General features: G+C 44.5%; 1 protein-coding gene across 8 annotated transcripts in view; it reads left to right on the plus strand.

Annotated features, from left to right (window-relative positions):
- DENND2B (DENN domain containing 2B) overlaps positions 1–14,745 on the plus strand; it is a 163,317-nt gene that overhangs the window by 139,161 nt on the left and 9,411 nt on the right. For all 8 annotated transcript variants that reach the window (XM_081210971.1, XM_081210973.1, XM_081210970.1 and 5 more), the window contains one exon: positions 13,968–14,145. In XM_081210971.1, coding sequence (XP_081067097.1) covers positions 13,968–14,145 — 178 coding nt within the window. The remainder of the gene's footprint in view (positions 1–13,967; positions 14,146–14,745) is intronic.

The raw sequence follows: 14,745 nt of genomic DNA on the forward strand, positions 1-14,745 counted from the left end.
GCAGTGGAAGAAGATGGAAAATGCCACCAGGCTATTTTAAAGGACTAGAGCACGGGTCAACAACCTTTTGCAGCCGTGGGCCGGTCCACCGTCCCTCAGACCATGTGGGGGGCTGGACTATATTTTGAAAAAAAATATGAACTGTCAGGGCTGCTTCCAGATCCTAGCTCACAGAGGATCACGTTAGCCAGCGTTCACTTTATAAAAGTCTTTATTGAGTTACAGTTTCCAATTTCAAACTGCCGCAGGCAGCCCTACGTCTTATCAGCTAGACCGGCGAAGCTCCGTCTGAGTCCCCGCCTCCTGTACACCAACTTAATAACCTCGCCTTACTCCACCTTTTCCGCCTTCCCCTCCTTCTCTGGGTCCCTCTGCCCCCCGTGGTCTCTTCCTTCCTGGATTCTTCTGACGCTGACCCCCCGGACCCTTCTGTCTCCTTGCGGCGGGCTTTAGGACCTGGCTCCCTTTCCGGGCTGCTTACTCTGCCGCCTTCCTGTGCATTTGAACTTGGCGCGCGCGCCCAACCTCCCACTTTCCGCTTGACCGTTCCTTCGCTCCCCGATGGGGGTGTGGCCACTCCTGACTCATGCCCTCCCCCCTGCGACGAGTCGCCGGATCCCGATACCTGGCGCCCTTCCTCCTCACTGCGCTCTGTTGGGGACGTTGGCCCCGATTTCCAACTGCTGCTCTCTGAACCCCCTTTTGTCCCTTTTTCCTGGGGTGTCCCCTTGATCTCCCCCCTCGCTCTGGCCACTGGCGCTCCTTTCTGTGAATCTTCCGATTCACTGGAAAGACTCGGAGATCTCGGGTCGTCGTCATCGCTCATCTTTCCTTCGGACTCCTCCCCCTCGCTCTCTGTTTCCTCCCTTGCCCTCGCCTCTGCTCCTGAACCCCTGACATGAACGAATTCCTATGCCCCACAAATAACCCAGAGATGCATTTTAAATAAAAGCACACATTCTACTCATGTAAAAACACCAAGTAGGCCCCACAAATAACCCAAGAGATGCTTTTAAAATAAAAGGACACATTCTACTCATGAAAAACATGCTGATTCCTGGACCATCCGCTGGCCGGATTGAGAAGGCGATTGGGCCGCATCCAGCCCCTGGGCCTTAGGTTGCCTACCCCTGGACTAGAGTAATGCTCTCTGCTACAGTGGTCTGAAACCTTGGAGAGATACCACCAGTTAGTGTAGGCAGTACTGAGCTAGACGGACCAAGAGATAAGTCGTGTATTTATCAGCTGCTACTGCTGAATGGTGACAAGAATGCTGCAATGTTCTACCTGCACAAAGGCAATTAAGATTCCATGCAGGCTGGTGACATCATTGGTTCACACCTGTGCAGCCACTGTGTTGGATTCTGGTCCCCTCATTTGTCATTACCTGGTCGCTGTTTGTGTGGGAATGCTTCACAAAATTCATTTTGTTATACTTGTGTATTCTTCACAATACACTCTAGGTTGCAAAGAGCCAACAATTGTTTCATAAATTCCTCATAAATAATCTCATTATTGCCGGTGTCTTTGCAGATCAGTGATGAAAGTCTATACAGGACATTGTTAATAGCATATGTAACCCAGTAGAGAAACTCTGTTACCTGATGACAGAGAACCATAACAGAAATTTCAGAGATCATTATTATTATAGTGTGAAGTCTACAATTCTCACCAAGCATGACAGCACATTTGATTTTGCTAAATCCTTTGTGCACAATGCCCAACAAGATAAATCCTTATACATGACTCATGTCTTTTCAGCGTGAAGTTTATGTTGGCTTACATTCATGGGGGAAATACTTAGTAGCAGGATGAAGGAGCTGAGAGTTTATTCTTTACATTGTAGCCATAGTTAAAACCGTTTTGTACAAGGGGATAGTTGATATTTGGCTGATGTGATGTGGAAAGTATGTACTTCCTCCTCACTCCATGCCCCCTACCCCAGCTTTATCATCCAAACCTTTGTGCTCTGCAGTTTGTCACATGAAGCTCATTCCCTGCAATCAAGCCAGCATACCAGTTCATGTGAGACCATTTCAGCCTGCCCTGCAAGCATTCAGTTTTGCTCAAAATCATTTACTGGGGGAATCTTAGCATAGGGCTGGTTAAACTCCAGCAATGTTTCTGCTGGTGGTTGTATCAGGGCTTGTCCTCACTGGACTTTATCATGAGTTTGAGGCTGTTTGAGTCCAGAATTTATAGGTGTTGTTCACATGACGTTGCCCTCAACTGGAACCCATCCCACATATTTTGTTGAGTGAATTCGGATGCCCCCAATCCCCAGGCCATCCAAAAAGCAAAGCAAAATGCAGAGCAAATCTGCTGCTGTCTGACTGCCAGATAGTCTGCTGCTGCATTCGGTTTGGTTAAGGTGGCATGGAATGGGTGTGTGAATGCAGATGTTTCCTTGTTTGCAGAATAGAAGGAAGACTTTTTTCTTCTTCCCCACTTCCAGCCACTCAGTGAAGATTGGGGTAAAGACCTGAATAAGAATATTAAGGCTGAGTGGGGATGAGGAGTTTTTGACAGCATAGAGCAGGGGTCGGCAACCTAAGGCCCATGGGGGTCGTTTAACTAGCCCATGGACCCCGCCACCTGCTCGGTCGGCTCCCGTGTGCCACGCTAAACCGGCATGGAGCAGAGCGGGGACTGCCTTCTGCGATGCTGGCCAGCTTCCCATTGGCTGCAGGAAGCTCCTGCAGCGAATGGGAAGCTGTGCACGCCTCCTCCGCGCCAGAAGGAGCGTCAGAAATAGTGTTTGCGCCTGTGTGTGTTCACTCCAGCCCACCACGGCGTCTGCGAGCCCATGAACTAGCCCAAGCCACAAAAACTTTGCTGACCCCTGGCACAAAGGTTCGTTTGTGGGGCCACCGCTGGAGCTCCAAATGCCCACACAAGCAGTTTGGGTCTCTTAGGACATCAAAATGGCTGTTCAGTTTGTGAAACAATGGATTGAATTTAGGATCATGACCTTTTTGTAGAACTGCCCTAAGTCTCAGTATCATGTAGCCAGGATCTTCAAGACCTTGGCCCGGCCAACACCTGGTATCCATACCCAGTATACAGTGACAATGGCCATAGCTTCTCCCCTGCCTGTATGAAAGATTGCATTTTTTATATATTCCCTGTTTCATAAAAATCAAATGAACAAAAATCCTTAGAAAAACATATTGGCAGGGGATGTGCAACTTTTTCAAAAAAAAAAATTTATTGCACTAGCTGAAGTCCATGGCAAAATCCAAAGAAGGAAGACGAAAGAAAGAAAGAAAGAAAGAAAGAAAGAAAGAAAGAGAGAAAGAAAGAAAGAGCAGTTGCTACATACACTATGTGCAGTAAAACCATGGTCAAATCAATCAAAATTTCTTATTATAAAAAATAAAAAGTAATTTTCAGATAAAATATGCAAATTAGATCTTAGAGTCCCCTTTGCAATTCACTGCTGGATGCAAAATTTGTAGTCCACCAAGTGGAATGCAGCCCACCAACCGTGCTCATCAGGTCACCAGCAGCACAATAAAATTACAGTGGTACCCCGCAAGACGAATGCCTCGCAAGACGGAAAACCCGCAAGACGAAAGGGTTTTCTGTTTTGGAGGCGCTTCGCAAGACGAATTTCCCTATGGGCTTGCATCGCAAGACGAAAGCCCATAGGGAAATGCTGGCGGTCGGGAGCAAAGACTTTCGCCCACAGCCGGCCTTCAGAAGAGGACCTCTTCTGAAGGCCGGCGGGGGGCAAAAGTCTTTGCTCCCCCCCCGCCTGCCTTCCCCCCGCCTGCCCCGGCGATCTTAAAATGCTGGCGGGCGGGAGCGAAGCGTTCGCTGCCGACCCCCAGCATTTTAAAATCTCCCCGTGTCCCGGGGAGATCTTAAAATGCTGGGGGTCGGGAGCGAAGCTGCCCCATCCGCCCCACTTCGGAACGCTGTTCCGAAGTGGGGAGGGGGGGCGGGAACAGCTGCCCCATCCGCCCCACTTCGGAACGCTGTTCCGAAGGGGGGAGGGGGGCGGGAACAGCTGCCCCATCCGCCCCACTTCGGAACGCTGTTCCGAAGGGGGGAGGGGGGGCGGGAACAGCTGCCCCATCCGCCCCACTTCGGAACGCTGTTCCGAAGGGGGGAGGGGGGGCGGGAACAGCTGCCCCATCCGCCCCACTTCGGAACGCTGTTCCGAAGGGGGGAGGGGGGGCGGGAACAGCTGCCCCATCCGCCCCACTTCGGAACGCTGTTCCGAAGGGGGGAGGGGGGGCGGGAACAGCTGCCCCATCCGCCCCACTTCGGAACGCTGTTCCGAAGGGGGGAGGGGGGGCGGGAACAGCTGCCCCATCCGCCCCACTTCGGAACGCTGTTCCAAAGTGGGGCGGGGGGCGGGAACACCTTCTGAAGGCAGGCAGGGGGCGAAAGTCTTTGTCCCCCCTGCCTGCCTTCCCAGGGGCTTTTAAATCGCCCCGGACAGCGGAGAAGTCCTCCGCTGTCCGGGGCGATTTTAAAATGCCGCCCGCCAGCATTTTAAGATCGCCCCGGACAGCGGAGAAGTCCTCCGCTGTCCCAGGGTTTTTTAAAATGCTGGGGGTGGGAAGAAAAGCCCTTGTCCCCCCCCCCCAGCCTTCAGAAGAGGTCCGGGGACAGTCTGTCCCCGGACCTGGTCTGAAGGCGGTTTCCCTAGGAACGCATTAATTGATTTTCAATGCATTCCTATGGGAAACCGTGCATCGCAAGACGAAAAAACCGCAAGACGAAGAGACTTGCGGAACGAATTAATTTCGTCTTGCGAGGCACCACTGTACCTGTTTTGCCCATCTAGGATTGCAGAAATAGTGAACTTGGTAAGCACTTAGGAGACCATGTGGCTGGCAGGCTGTAGTGTGCAGAAGTTGCCTGTCCAGATTATTGTGACTATTCAGCAAGGGAATAACTTAATTGCAACAAAACTCAGAAGTAGAGCCCTAATCAACAACACCCAGGATGATGAAGTGGCCTACAACACGTGCTTGCATTATATCCTGGGACATATCGCATGACAATTAGTTGCTCTTAAAAATCCTTTTGTGTTGTGAAATATTCAGCTTTTGTTTCCTCTCCCACCCCGTATCTGAAACATTATCCATTAAATATCCCCCAGTATCCTAGATTCCTGTAAATGCCGTCCCATCATCTTCTGCTGTGGTTTTCTCCTAATCTGTGCATTCAGTTCTTTGACTTTGAATATCACCATTGTCCCTGAATGCATGTGTTAGCATATTCTGTAACTTGGGGACTTTTCTCACGGTTACAGCTATTCACTCAGCATTTTTTAACTGGCATTTTTTCTTTCATGGGTAGCAACAATGACTCATGCTCTTACTTTGATATTTTCAAGGGGAAGCATTTTTTTTAACAAAATATGTATGGCATGTCATTTTTACAATTTGAGTACAGAAAGAAACAACAATGGGTCTGATGCTTCTAATCTGGTGTCCCATGGGACCAGAATTAGAAGTTAGACCTACAGTATGTCTGCCTTAAGTTGAAATTGGACATAACTTCAGGGCACTGAACTGATGCTGACCATCTTACCATGGTTTTAAGTGGCTTGCGGATTATAGATTGCCTGAGCTGGCATCCCCTTTGGACTACAGTTGTAAACAAATTCTTGCTCATTGCAAGGCCTTGAATTTTCATGTGAAAGACCCATACTTGAAGACCAATTGCATCACTGGTGAGCCTACTTGGAAACCGGTTGTTTTCAACTGCAGTTCAAAATGTACTTGTGGTGAAGAAGCAGTGGGAGCAGTTCATCACAATCATAGACCATGATTTTATATCCCATCATTCAGCCCACTTTAGGAAGGCCTTTGGTGGTTTGCAAAATGGCAATTGGCATATAATGACCTGCTGAGAAGAGCCCTAGTTCAGCTTTTGGTGAAAAAGTGGCCTGACAGTGAGTTGTAATGCACGCTGGCAGTTCAGGCTCCAACCACATCTCAGTTTGCGCATATAAATTGGACCACATCTGGGCTAGATGTTTATTCCATGACTATGCCAGCATGAGGCACCTGTACACACACACACCCTTCTTAACTGCCCCATGACTTCTAGGCTTACAATATAAACAACCAAGTATAGCTAAGTATCATGATAAGTTAAATTGTCCAAGTTAATGGAGTTTCAAATGTCTCCAGTTTTATACACTACAAAAAGATCTTTGTTCTCCATTCAAAAAGACATTCAGTCCAGGTACTCACTATGAGATATGCTAAAGAGGCATACAAGCATACAAAGTTACAATTCAGCCTACCAGCCCTGTTTTTTTAATGATATGTGTAAAAGATGCCAATGCAGCAAGGTTATTTACATAATCAACCAATAAGTAAAAGGAGAGGACTCTGCAGTTGGCGGCAATATTGGCTGGAGAACTGTTGCCAGGCTGTCTGTCTGGGTGGCACAATCAACATAAAGGGATGTGCAGAACCTGTACAACAGAGTACCTTTTTCTTTTCTTGCTACTTTTTGGTTTAGTACTAAGTACTAGGCTAACCAGTTTGGAAGGCTCCCAGGCAGATGTGCCCAAAGAGTACAAATCTTGGATTTGTACAAAACCATCTGCAAAGCTACTCAGATCTGAATATTCCAATCTAGCTAACCTCATTTCTTATCAAACCAAAAACAAAGAAAGCAACAGCATATCTTCTGGCAAGTTAAAGGCTCACATTTCTGTTGTGTCGAACCTTTCATGAACCAAAATCCATTTCTCCATTCGTAAGCTCCAGCCTACAACAATTTATGCTGCAATAAATCTGTTGATCTTTAAGATGTAAGTCTTTGTTCATTTTGTTGCAGTCGAATAATGCAACTACTCCTCTGGAAGTAAAAAAAGAAAAGAAAAAAGTTGTCATGCATGTATAAAACTGCCTTGGATCGCATGTTTACTACCCAGTTGTCTCACAGTGGCTCTGTGCATTGGACAATCCATGGGGAAGGGGGGGAATCTAGTGAAGTGGCCCAAAGCAAAAAGTTCCCCAAGCGTGGGAATTGCCCATGAGAGAGAGGATGTTGTTTCTGATTTACATCACAGCCCTGCCTTCAAGAGGAGGGCAGGTTACAAAAGGGCATTCTATAGAAAGCAAGGAGTGTGTGCTGAACACTAAGGAATGTTTGTGTTCCTGCTTTTAGATTAACATGGTTCTCACTTTAGTTCCATTTGCTTATTGACTTGACCAGTTACACTTGAAACTTCCACAGTCATTAAAAGCAGGTTAAAGGATTATGCCTGGAAGCCTGTGAAGCATGCTCCACATTTTCTTTTCCTGAATCAGATGGTGGTGTTTTGTTTGTTTTTAAATCAAATACACTATTCAGCAAGATAAGAGTCAAGGCTAGCACATCACATGTTGGATAGCAGTACTAGGAGGGAAATGTTTGCTAAGAAGGCAGCATTAATCTTTGTGTAGGTAGGCAAGGTCATGAAAGTCAGTTGCCTTCACCCGGAGCACTGTGTGGTACCAAACCCATTTCAGTAGAGACGGATCTGCCTTTTTTACTAAAGCAGATTGGGAAAATCCGTTGGGCAAGGGTGTTCCCAGGTCAATGAGGGATTGCTAGATCTTACATTATACAGTGGTGCCCCGCAAAACGAACGCCTCGCAAGACGAAAAACTCGCAAGACGAAAGGTTTTTTTGTTTTCGAGTTGCTTCGCAAGACGAATTTCCCTATGGGCTTGCTTTGCAAAACGAAGCTTGCCCCCGCACCCCGGACCTCTTTTGAAGCAAGGGGCGGCGGGGAGAAGATCGCTTCTCCCCGTTGCCAGCCCCGCAATCTCCGGGGACAGAGGGGAAGGCGTACACGCGCCTTCCGCTCTGTCCCCGGACCCCTTTTGAACCAAGGGGCGGCAACGGGGAGAAGCGATTCTCCCCGCTGCCCCTTCCCTTGCTTTAAAACAGGTCCCCTCTGTCCCCGGACGGTCTCCATAGGAACGCATTGATTGATTTTCAATGCATTCCTATTCCTATGGGAAACCGTGCTTCGCAAGACGAAAAACTCGCAAGAAGAAAAAACTTGTGGAACGAATTAATTTCGTCTTGCGAGGCACCACTGTATTTATTTGTTGTATTTATTTTCCCCAAGGGATTCAAAGTGGTGTATATGGATTTCCCCCTCCCCATTCCATCCTCGCAACAAGACGGTTTTTGTTAAGAATATTCGTATTCTACTTGTCAGTTCAAAACTGAACCACTCAGGCTGCTTAAAACATGTAACAAGGCTCAGAAGAACAAACTGAGAAGCTAACAAATGAGCAGGAGGAAAAAAGAGCAAAACCAAGGGCGTGGGAAAGAAGAGGTCTGGCAAAATTAACAAAAAGTGTAGGCCAAAGGCTCCCTAAACAGAAATGTTTTCAGGAGGTGTCAAAATGCTACTGGAGAAGGAACCAAGTGGGTCCCCCAAGGCAGAGAATTCCAGAAAGTGGGTGTCACTACTGAGAAACTCCTCACATGTGTCCCAGCCAGGTGTGCTTGGAATGGGAGTGGAGCACCAAGAGCGCCTTTCCTGGTAACCTGACTCCAGCTTTAAAGGGCTTTAAAGTCAATAGCCAGCACTTTGGATTGTGTCTAGAAACAGACAGGCTGCCGCTGCAGCTGAGGTAATAAAGGAGTCAAATGCTCTACCAACTGCATTTTGAACTACCCACAGATAGAGCGTCTTACAGTAGTGTAGTCAGGCCTGTGGAGAGACAGGCCCATGCTGGAGGGCGGGGGGAGACAGGTACACTTGCCCCATGCCTTGGAGGGCTAAGCTGGCTGGGGGTCCCTGCCAGGGACTGGCTGCTTTTTTGTTTGAGTTTATAACGTTATTCTAACAAGACTCCCACCTCAGGCCTCACAGCGGGCTTGTGTACAGAGACCAAGTCTGTCTTCTCCCAAAACAAGAGCAGTTGATACACCTGCCAGAGCTGGGCAAAAGCACTCTTGGACAACACCTGGGAACGCAGGAACAGGAGTACCCTCAAACCATGTCCCTGCTCTGCCAAGAGAAGTGCAACCTCATTCCACCCAGGCTTAACCTCTACTACCACTGAGCTAAGAGTCCTCCCATCCTGACCAAGAGCTGGATCAAATGTCATTTTATCATTGCTAGATAACTAGTTGCTGGCATCTTTTGCTGGAAGCTGCACACGATTCTGACAGGGCATTTCCCATCAGGAACTAGTAATAGTAGCTGTCCTCCCACTATATTTCTCCACTGATTTCCCTTAAATACATTGGATCAGCACAGTTCTCATCTGGTTCATGAGCGCGTGGCAGGCCAGTGCCTTTGTGGTCTGCAAAAGCACTATGATTGCTGGAGAAATCTGACATATGTGCCCCTAAGAGTTCTACTGTGACATTGCATAGTTTACAACCTAGCACACAGAAGCTTCTCTCCTGTCGGCACATAGCTCCAGTTGCTATTGCTGAGCAAATGGTCTTGTGTGGACTTTTACATGGTTTTTGCTTAGAGAGTTGGCAAAGGAGTCTTCAAACAGAAGTTTGATGCCATCTAGGGTCTTGAAAAGGCCTTGCATGTCAATAAATAGATGGTTAATTGACCACACAGCATTTTCATGTAAAAACTCGTTTAGTGAATTCATAACTCTCTGAAATGAAAAGTATTCTTGTGGAAGAAAGCTTTGTGAGGGATTTTCTTCACAAACTTAAGGTGACAACACACTTGGAATTCAATCCAGACCATGACATTTGAGCTAACCTTCATCACAGTTAAAACTTGTTCAAGCATATTTGCTTAAACAAGTTTTAACTGTGACTAAAAATTATCGTAAGTTGCTCAGATCTTGGCACGAGTGTTGCTGTCTTAACTTCAGGAAGAAAAAATCCCCACCCTCACCTCTGCACAAAGCATCACAAGTTAAAGTGGTGGTTCTTAAAATAAAAGTCCTTTCCTTTTTTTGTTATCCTAAAGCAGATTGGACAAAAAAAGCTATTTTATTGTAGCCTTCCAAAGAAGACTACTGGGAAGGCACTCTGGGTAAAAGCATGTTGTTAGCAGGGGATTTCCAAAGAATGTGATAGCAAAGCATAGCAGCGAGGGCTTTTTTGAGTGCACAGAGGTTTCTGAAGTGCCTTTCAATGGAAAGTGCTCTGAAGATGGAGCATATCCTGCAGATGGAAGAACTTGAGAACAAATGAAACTGCCCTCAAAGTCAAGGGCAGCAGGAACTGTGGCTTTCCAGTTCTCAGACTGTGCTGTGCTGGTCAAGGACAAGGTGTTCTTCCATTGCTTACAGATGGTGTGAAAAATGTAAGCAAGGATATACAGTATATGGATTTGTATGAAGAGGAGGCTAGTTGAATGGGGAAATAATGAAAATTGCTGCACAGTTTGAAATAGAAAGCATCAGCCGTTAAGCTAATAAGAGCCTTGATTACCCACTGTTTATCCTTGGTAGGATTCCTTTGTCATCTGCATGGCAGGCAGAAATTCAACAGGCATAATTTCCCCATTCATTGCATCTTCAAACTGGGAAAAGGCGTGTCAGGCTAACTGTTGAAGGTGGCAGATGACCCTGCTGGAAGCAGGGCAATAGGAACCCTCCTTTCAATGTTCTTAGTGGCAATTGTCCTTGACAAACCACTAGCTGAATGAATTTTTTATTATTATTATTATTATTATTATTATTATTATTATTATTATTATTATTAATAATAATAAATTTCCCCAGCCACTCTGGGCGGCTTCCAACAGAATATTAAAATACAATAACCTATTAAACATTAAAAGCTTCCCTAAACAGGGTTGCCTTCAGATGTCTTCTAAAAGTCTGGTAGTTGTTTTTCTCTTTGACATCTGGTGGGAGGGCATTCCACAGGGTGGGTGCCACTACCAAGAAGGCCCTCTGCCTGGTTCCCAGTAACTTGGCTTCTCACAGTGAGTTAACCACCAGAAGGCCCTCGGCACTGGACCTCAGTGATGTGTTATGTGAGAGCATGTGGGGATAGCAAGCACTTCTTTGCACTTTTGGTTTAAGATCAACAGGCAACTCATTTATTAAGATGTATGGGCTGCTCCACTTCTGGAAGCATACACATCTCATTCTGGGGGAGATGTGCAATTTCTCCATCTACATGTTACACTGGAAGTGAGGTTCATGCCTCTTTCCCCCTCATTTATAGGTAACATGTCCCACCAAGTCCAATGCTTTCTTCACTCCCAAACAACAACAAAATCCTATCAAGACTAGACAAAAAATCCTATCATGGCTATCAGCTTAGTGACTGATTTAACCTAGTCGGGATACTAATCAGTGTTAACTTTGAAAGCTTCAGACTATTTCCGTAGGATACCGTAATTTAATCCAGTAGGTAAACAGTAGGTAAACAATCATCCTGTCATTTACTAGAGCTGCCAACTTTGGCAGATTAGTTTCAACTCATAACAGGGAGGCTGGCGTACCCTGTGGTAGCTAGAATCTTGTTCTCAGATAATGATTTTGAATGGGTATCACTCCTTTACCATATTAACCCTAAGCTGTGCTCAATACAGTAATTGTCCCATTGCTTTTCCCTGAAAAATGTTAAAGTGTATATGTAATTAATTGATTTACTTTTCAAAAACAAAATTTGTTTTTTATTGTTTGGCCAGCATTTTCTCTAGTTGAATCTGGATACACTATAAAGGATCCTGAACTAGTGAAAGTGATTTTTAGAATATAGTATGCTATTAAAGTGTTTCAATGATATATTTCGAACTGTGCCTCCCTTTTTCTTTTACTCTTTTGCTGTATTACTGATTAGGTTTATTAAATTTATACATTGTTTCCTGGTTAAAAGAGAAGAAGTCCTGAAATAATTTGCAAGAAAAATTTAAAAATACAATAATAAAATCATATAAGGCTGTTAGAAACAGATTAGCAGGACAATATATCATATCAATGGGGCTGTCCAATTGTCTAGGGAAACAATATAATTGTTGCCAGGGGTTAAACTGTGGCAGGTTTACACCAGGTGGGCTTCCATAAATTGGTGACTGGTGATGACTTTTGACTAAGCAGGAAAGATTGGATTTGTGTTTTTTTTTTTAAAAAAACATTTATTGGATTTTCACAAATTATAAAAGCACACACAATACACAATACAAACATACACACACAAAAACAAACAAACACGTATAATTTCGAATCCTTTTTTTCTTAAAACTTACTTCACCGACTTCCCCATACCTCCCCTTTCTGCATTCCAATTCCCAAATTTATTTCAGCAAATCCTCCCCCTTAATTTTATCTAATTTTTCCTTTTCTTTTCTTTTACTTAATCTTTTACAGCTGTAATCCCTTACTTTCTATAACCACAACATTTTAACACTCATTAATTTTACAATATTTCTTAAGATAAATTTTAAATTTCTTCCAATCTTCTTCCGCCGTCTCTTTCCCCTGGTCTCGAGGAAAGATTGGATTTGGATAATGTGCAAAGTCATCCTGAAGACCATTTTGTGGTGCGTGAATGTAGGGTGTTCTCTTTTCTTTGAGTGTGCATCCAGACAAGTGGTTTATTGAATGTTCATCCAGACTTGTTTGCAGGGAGATTCAGTGACACCAGCTATTTAATGAGCACTCATTCTGATTTGTTTGTGGGGAGGTTAGATGACATTGCACAAAAGCAAATGTTATCCCATATTTTCCAGTGCATTTTCTTTTCTTTTTTTATGAATTTTTTATTGGTTTTACAAAGTTTTTATAAACACAAACAAACAAACAAACAAACATGTATAATTTCATATCCTTTTTTTCTTAAGCCTTACTTCATCGACTTCCCCATACCTCCCCTTTCTACATCCCAATTTCCAAAATTATTTCAGCAAATCCTAACAAAACTTAATTTTATCGAATTTTTCCCTTATTCTTTTCTTTTACTTAATCTTTTACAGCTGTAACCCCCATTTTCCCCTAAAACCTCGACATTTTAACATTCATTAATTTTGCAATGTTTCTTAAGATAAATTTTGAATTTCTTCCAATCTTCTTCCGCCGTCTCTTTCCCCTGATCACGGATTCTGCCGGTCATTTCAGCCAGTCCCATATAGTCTATCACCTTCACCTGCCATTCTTCCAGAGTGGGTAGATCTTGAGTCTTCCAATGCTTTGCGATAAGTACTCTTGCTGCTGTGGTGGCGTACATAAAAAAAATTCTGTCCTTCTTTGGCACCAATTGGCCGACTATGCCCAAGAGAAAGGCCTCTGGTTTCTTAGGGAAAGTACATTTAAGTACCTTTTTCATTTCATTATATATCATTTCCCAGAAAGCCTTAATCTTCGGGCACGTCCACCAAAGGTGGTAAAAAGTACCTTCAGTTTCTTTACATTTCCAACACTTATTATCAGGCAAATGATAAATTTTTGCTAGCTTGACTGGGGTCATGTACCACCTATAAATCATTTTCATAATATTTTCCTTTAAGGCATTACATGCCGTAAATTTCAAACCGGTGGTCCACAACTGTTCCCAGTCAGCAAACAAAATGTTATGACCAATGTCCTGTGCCCACTTAATCATAGGTGATTTAACTGTTTCATCTTGTGTATTCCATTTCAGCAACAAGTTATTCATTCTAGACAAGTTCTTAGCATTGGGTTCTAACAATTCTGTTTCTAATTTTGATTTCTCCACCTGGAAGCCAATTTTCCTGTCTTGTTTATAAACCTCCATTATTTGATAATAATGGAGCCAATCTCGTACTTTGGTCTTCAATTTCTCATGACTCTGTAATTTCAATTTATCACCCTCTTGTTCCATATTTTCCAGTGCATTTTCTGGTCTCTTTCCTTATCGTAGAAAGTTACATCTTTTGGGGAAGTGTACAACCTGAATTTGCTGGTATGTGATTTAACCCCGTCTGAATATAGTGACAAACTGGAAGTGTCCCGACTTTTATTAAGAAGCAAGCAGAAAGTTTTGTTTGTTTGTTAAAGCACATGCTAATATCCATTCTGTTTTGTCCTCAGCACCTTGTCCAGCTGCTCTCATGCGGTGGTGGCTTTGCTGTACCCCTTCTCCTGGCAACACACATTCATTCCTGTCCTGCCTTCTTCCATGATTGACATTGTCTGCTGCCCTACTCCGTTTCTGGTTGGATTGCTTTCCAACTCACTGCCTAAACTAAAGGAGCTACCAGTAGAAGAGGTAGGAATGGAATCTATAGTTCATTGTAAGTGAAATTCCCAGGAAAGAACTCTGCAATAGATTTAACAAACCTTTGTGCTTCAGTCCTCACTTGCAACTGATGGGAAACAATGCCATTACATCTCTGAAAGGTTCCTCCTCATTGATATGCAAGCTGTAACTGCAGGGGCAGGGAACCATTTTCAGCCCATGGACCATATTCCCTTCTGGACAACCTTCTGATGTCCAAATGCCAGGGGTATGTAGGGCCAGAGGCAAAAGTGTGCCAAGCAGTAAATCTCACTTTTTCTAGTAGGCTAATTTCCACATACACCACTCTATCCAGGTAAGCAAAAGACAACATGAGAGTTCAAGGCTACATTCTAGGCAGGCAAAAACACTCATTGGGGTGCAAAGCAGGGCTGGTAGGGGGGATTGGCCTGGGAACAGGGTGGTGTTACAGAGGCCAGATAGAGAGGCATAGAGGACACATTTGGCTACTGATCTTGAGGTTCTCCAACTCTGCTAGAGTGAGCATAACACTGAAATGCCAATTTTGGGATAGGTGATCAGAATTGCAGCTCATTGATTTCGATAAGCTTGTATTCTTCCATCCTTATG

This window comes from Podarcis bocagei (assembly GCF_964188305.1).
Source record: "Podarcis bocagei genome assembly, chromosome: 1".
NCBI lineage: Eukaryota > Metazoa > Chordata > Lepidosauria > Squamata > Lacertidae > Podarcis > Podarcis bocagei.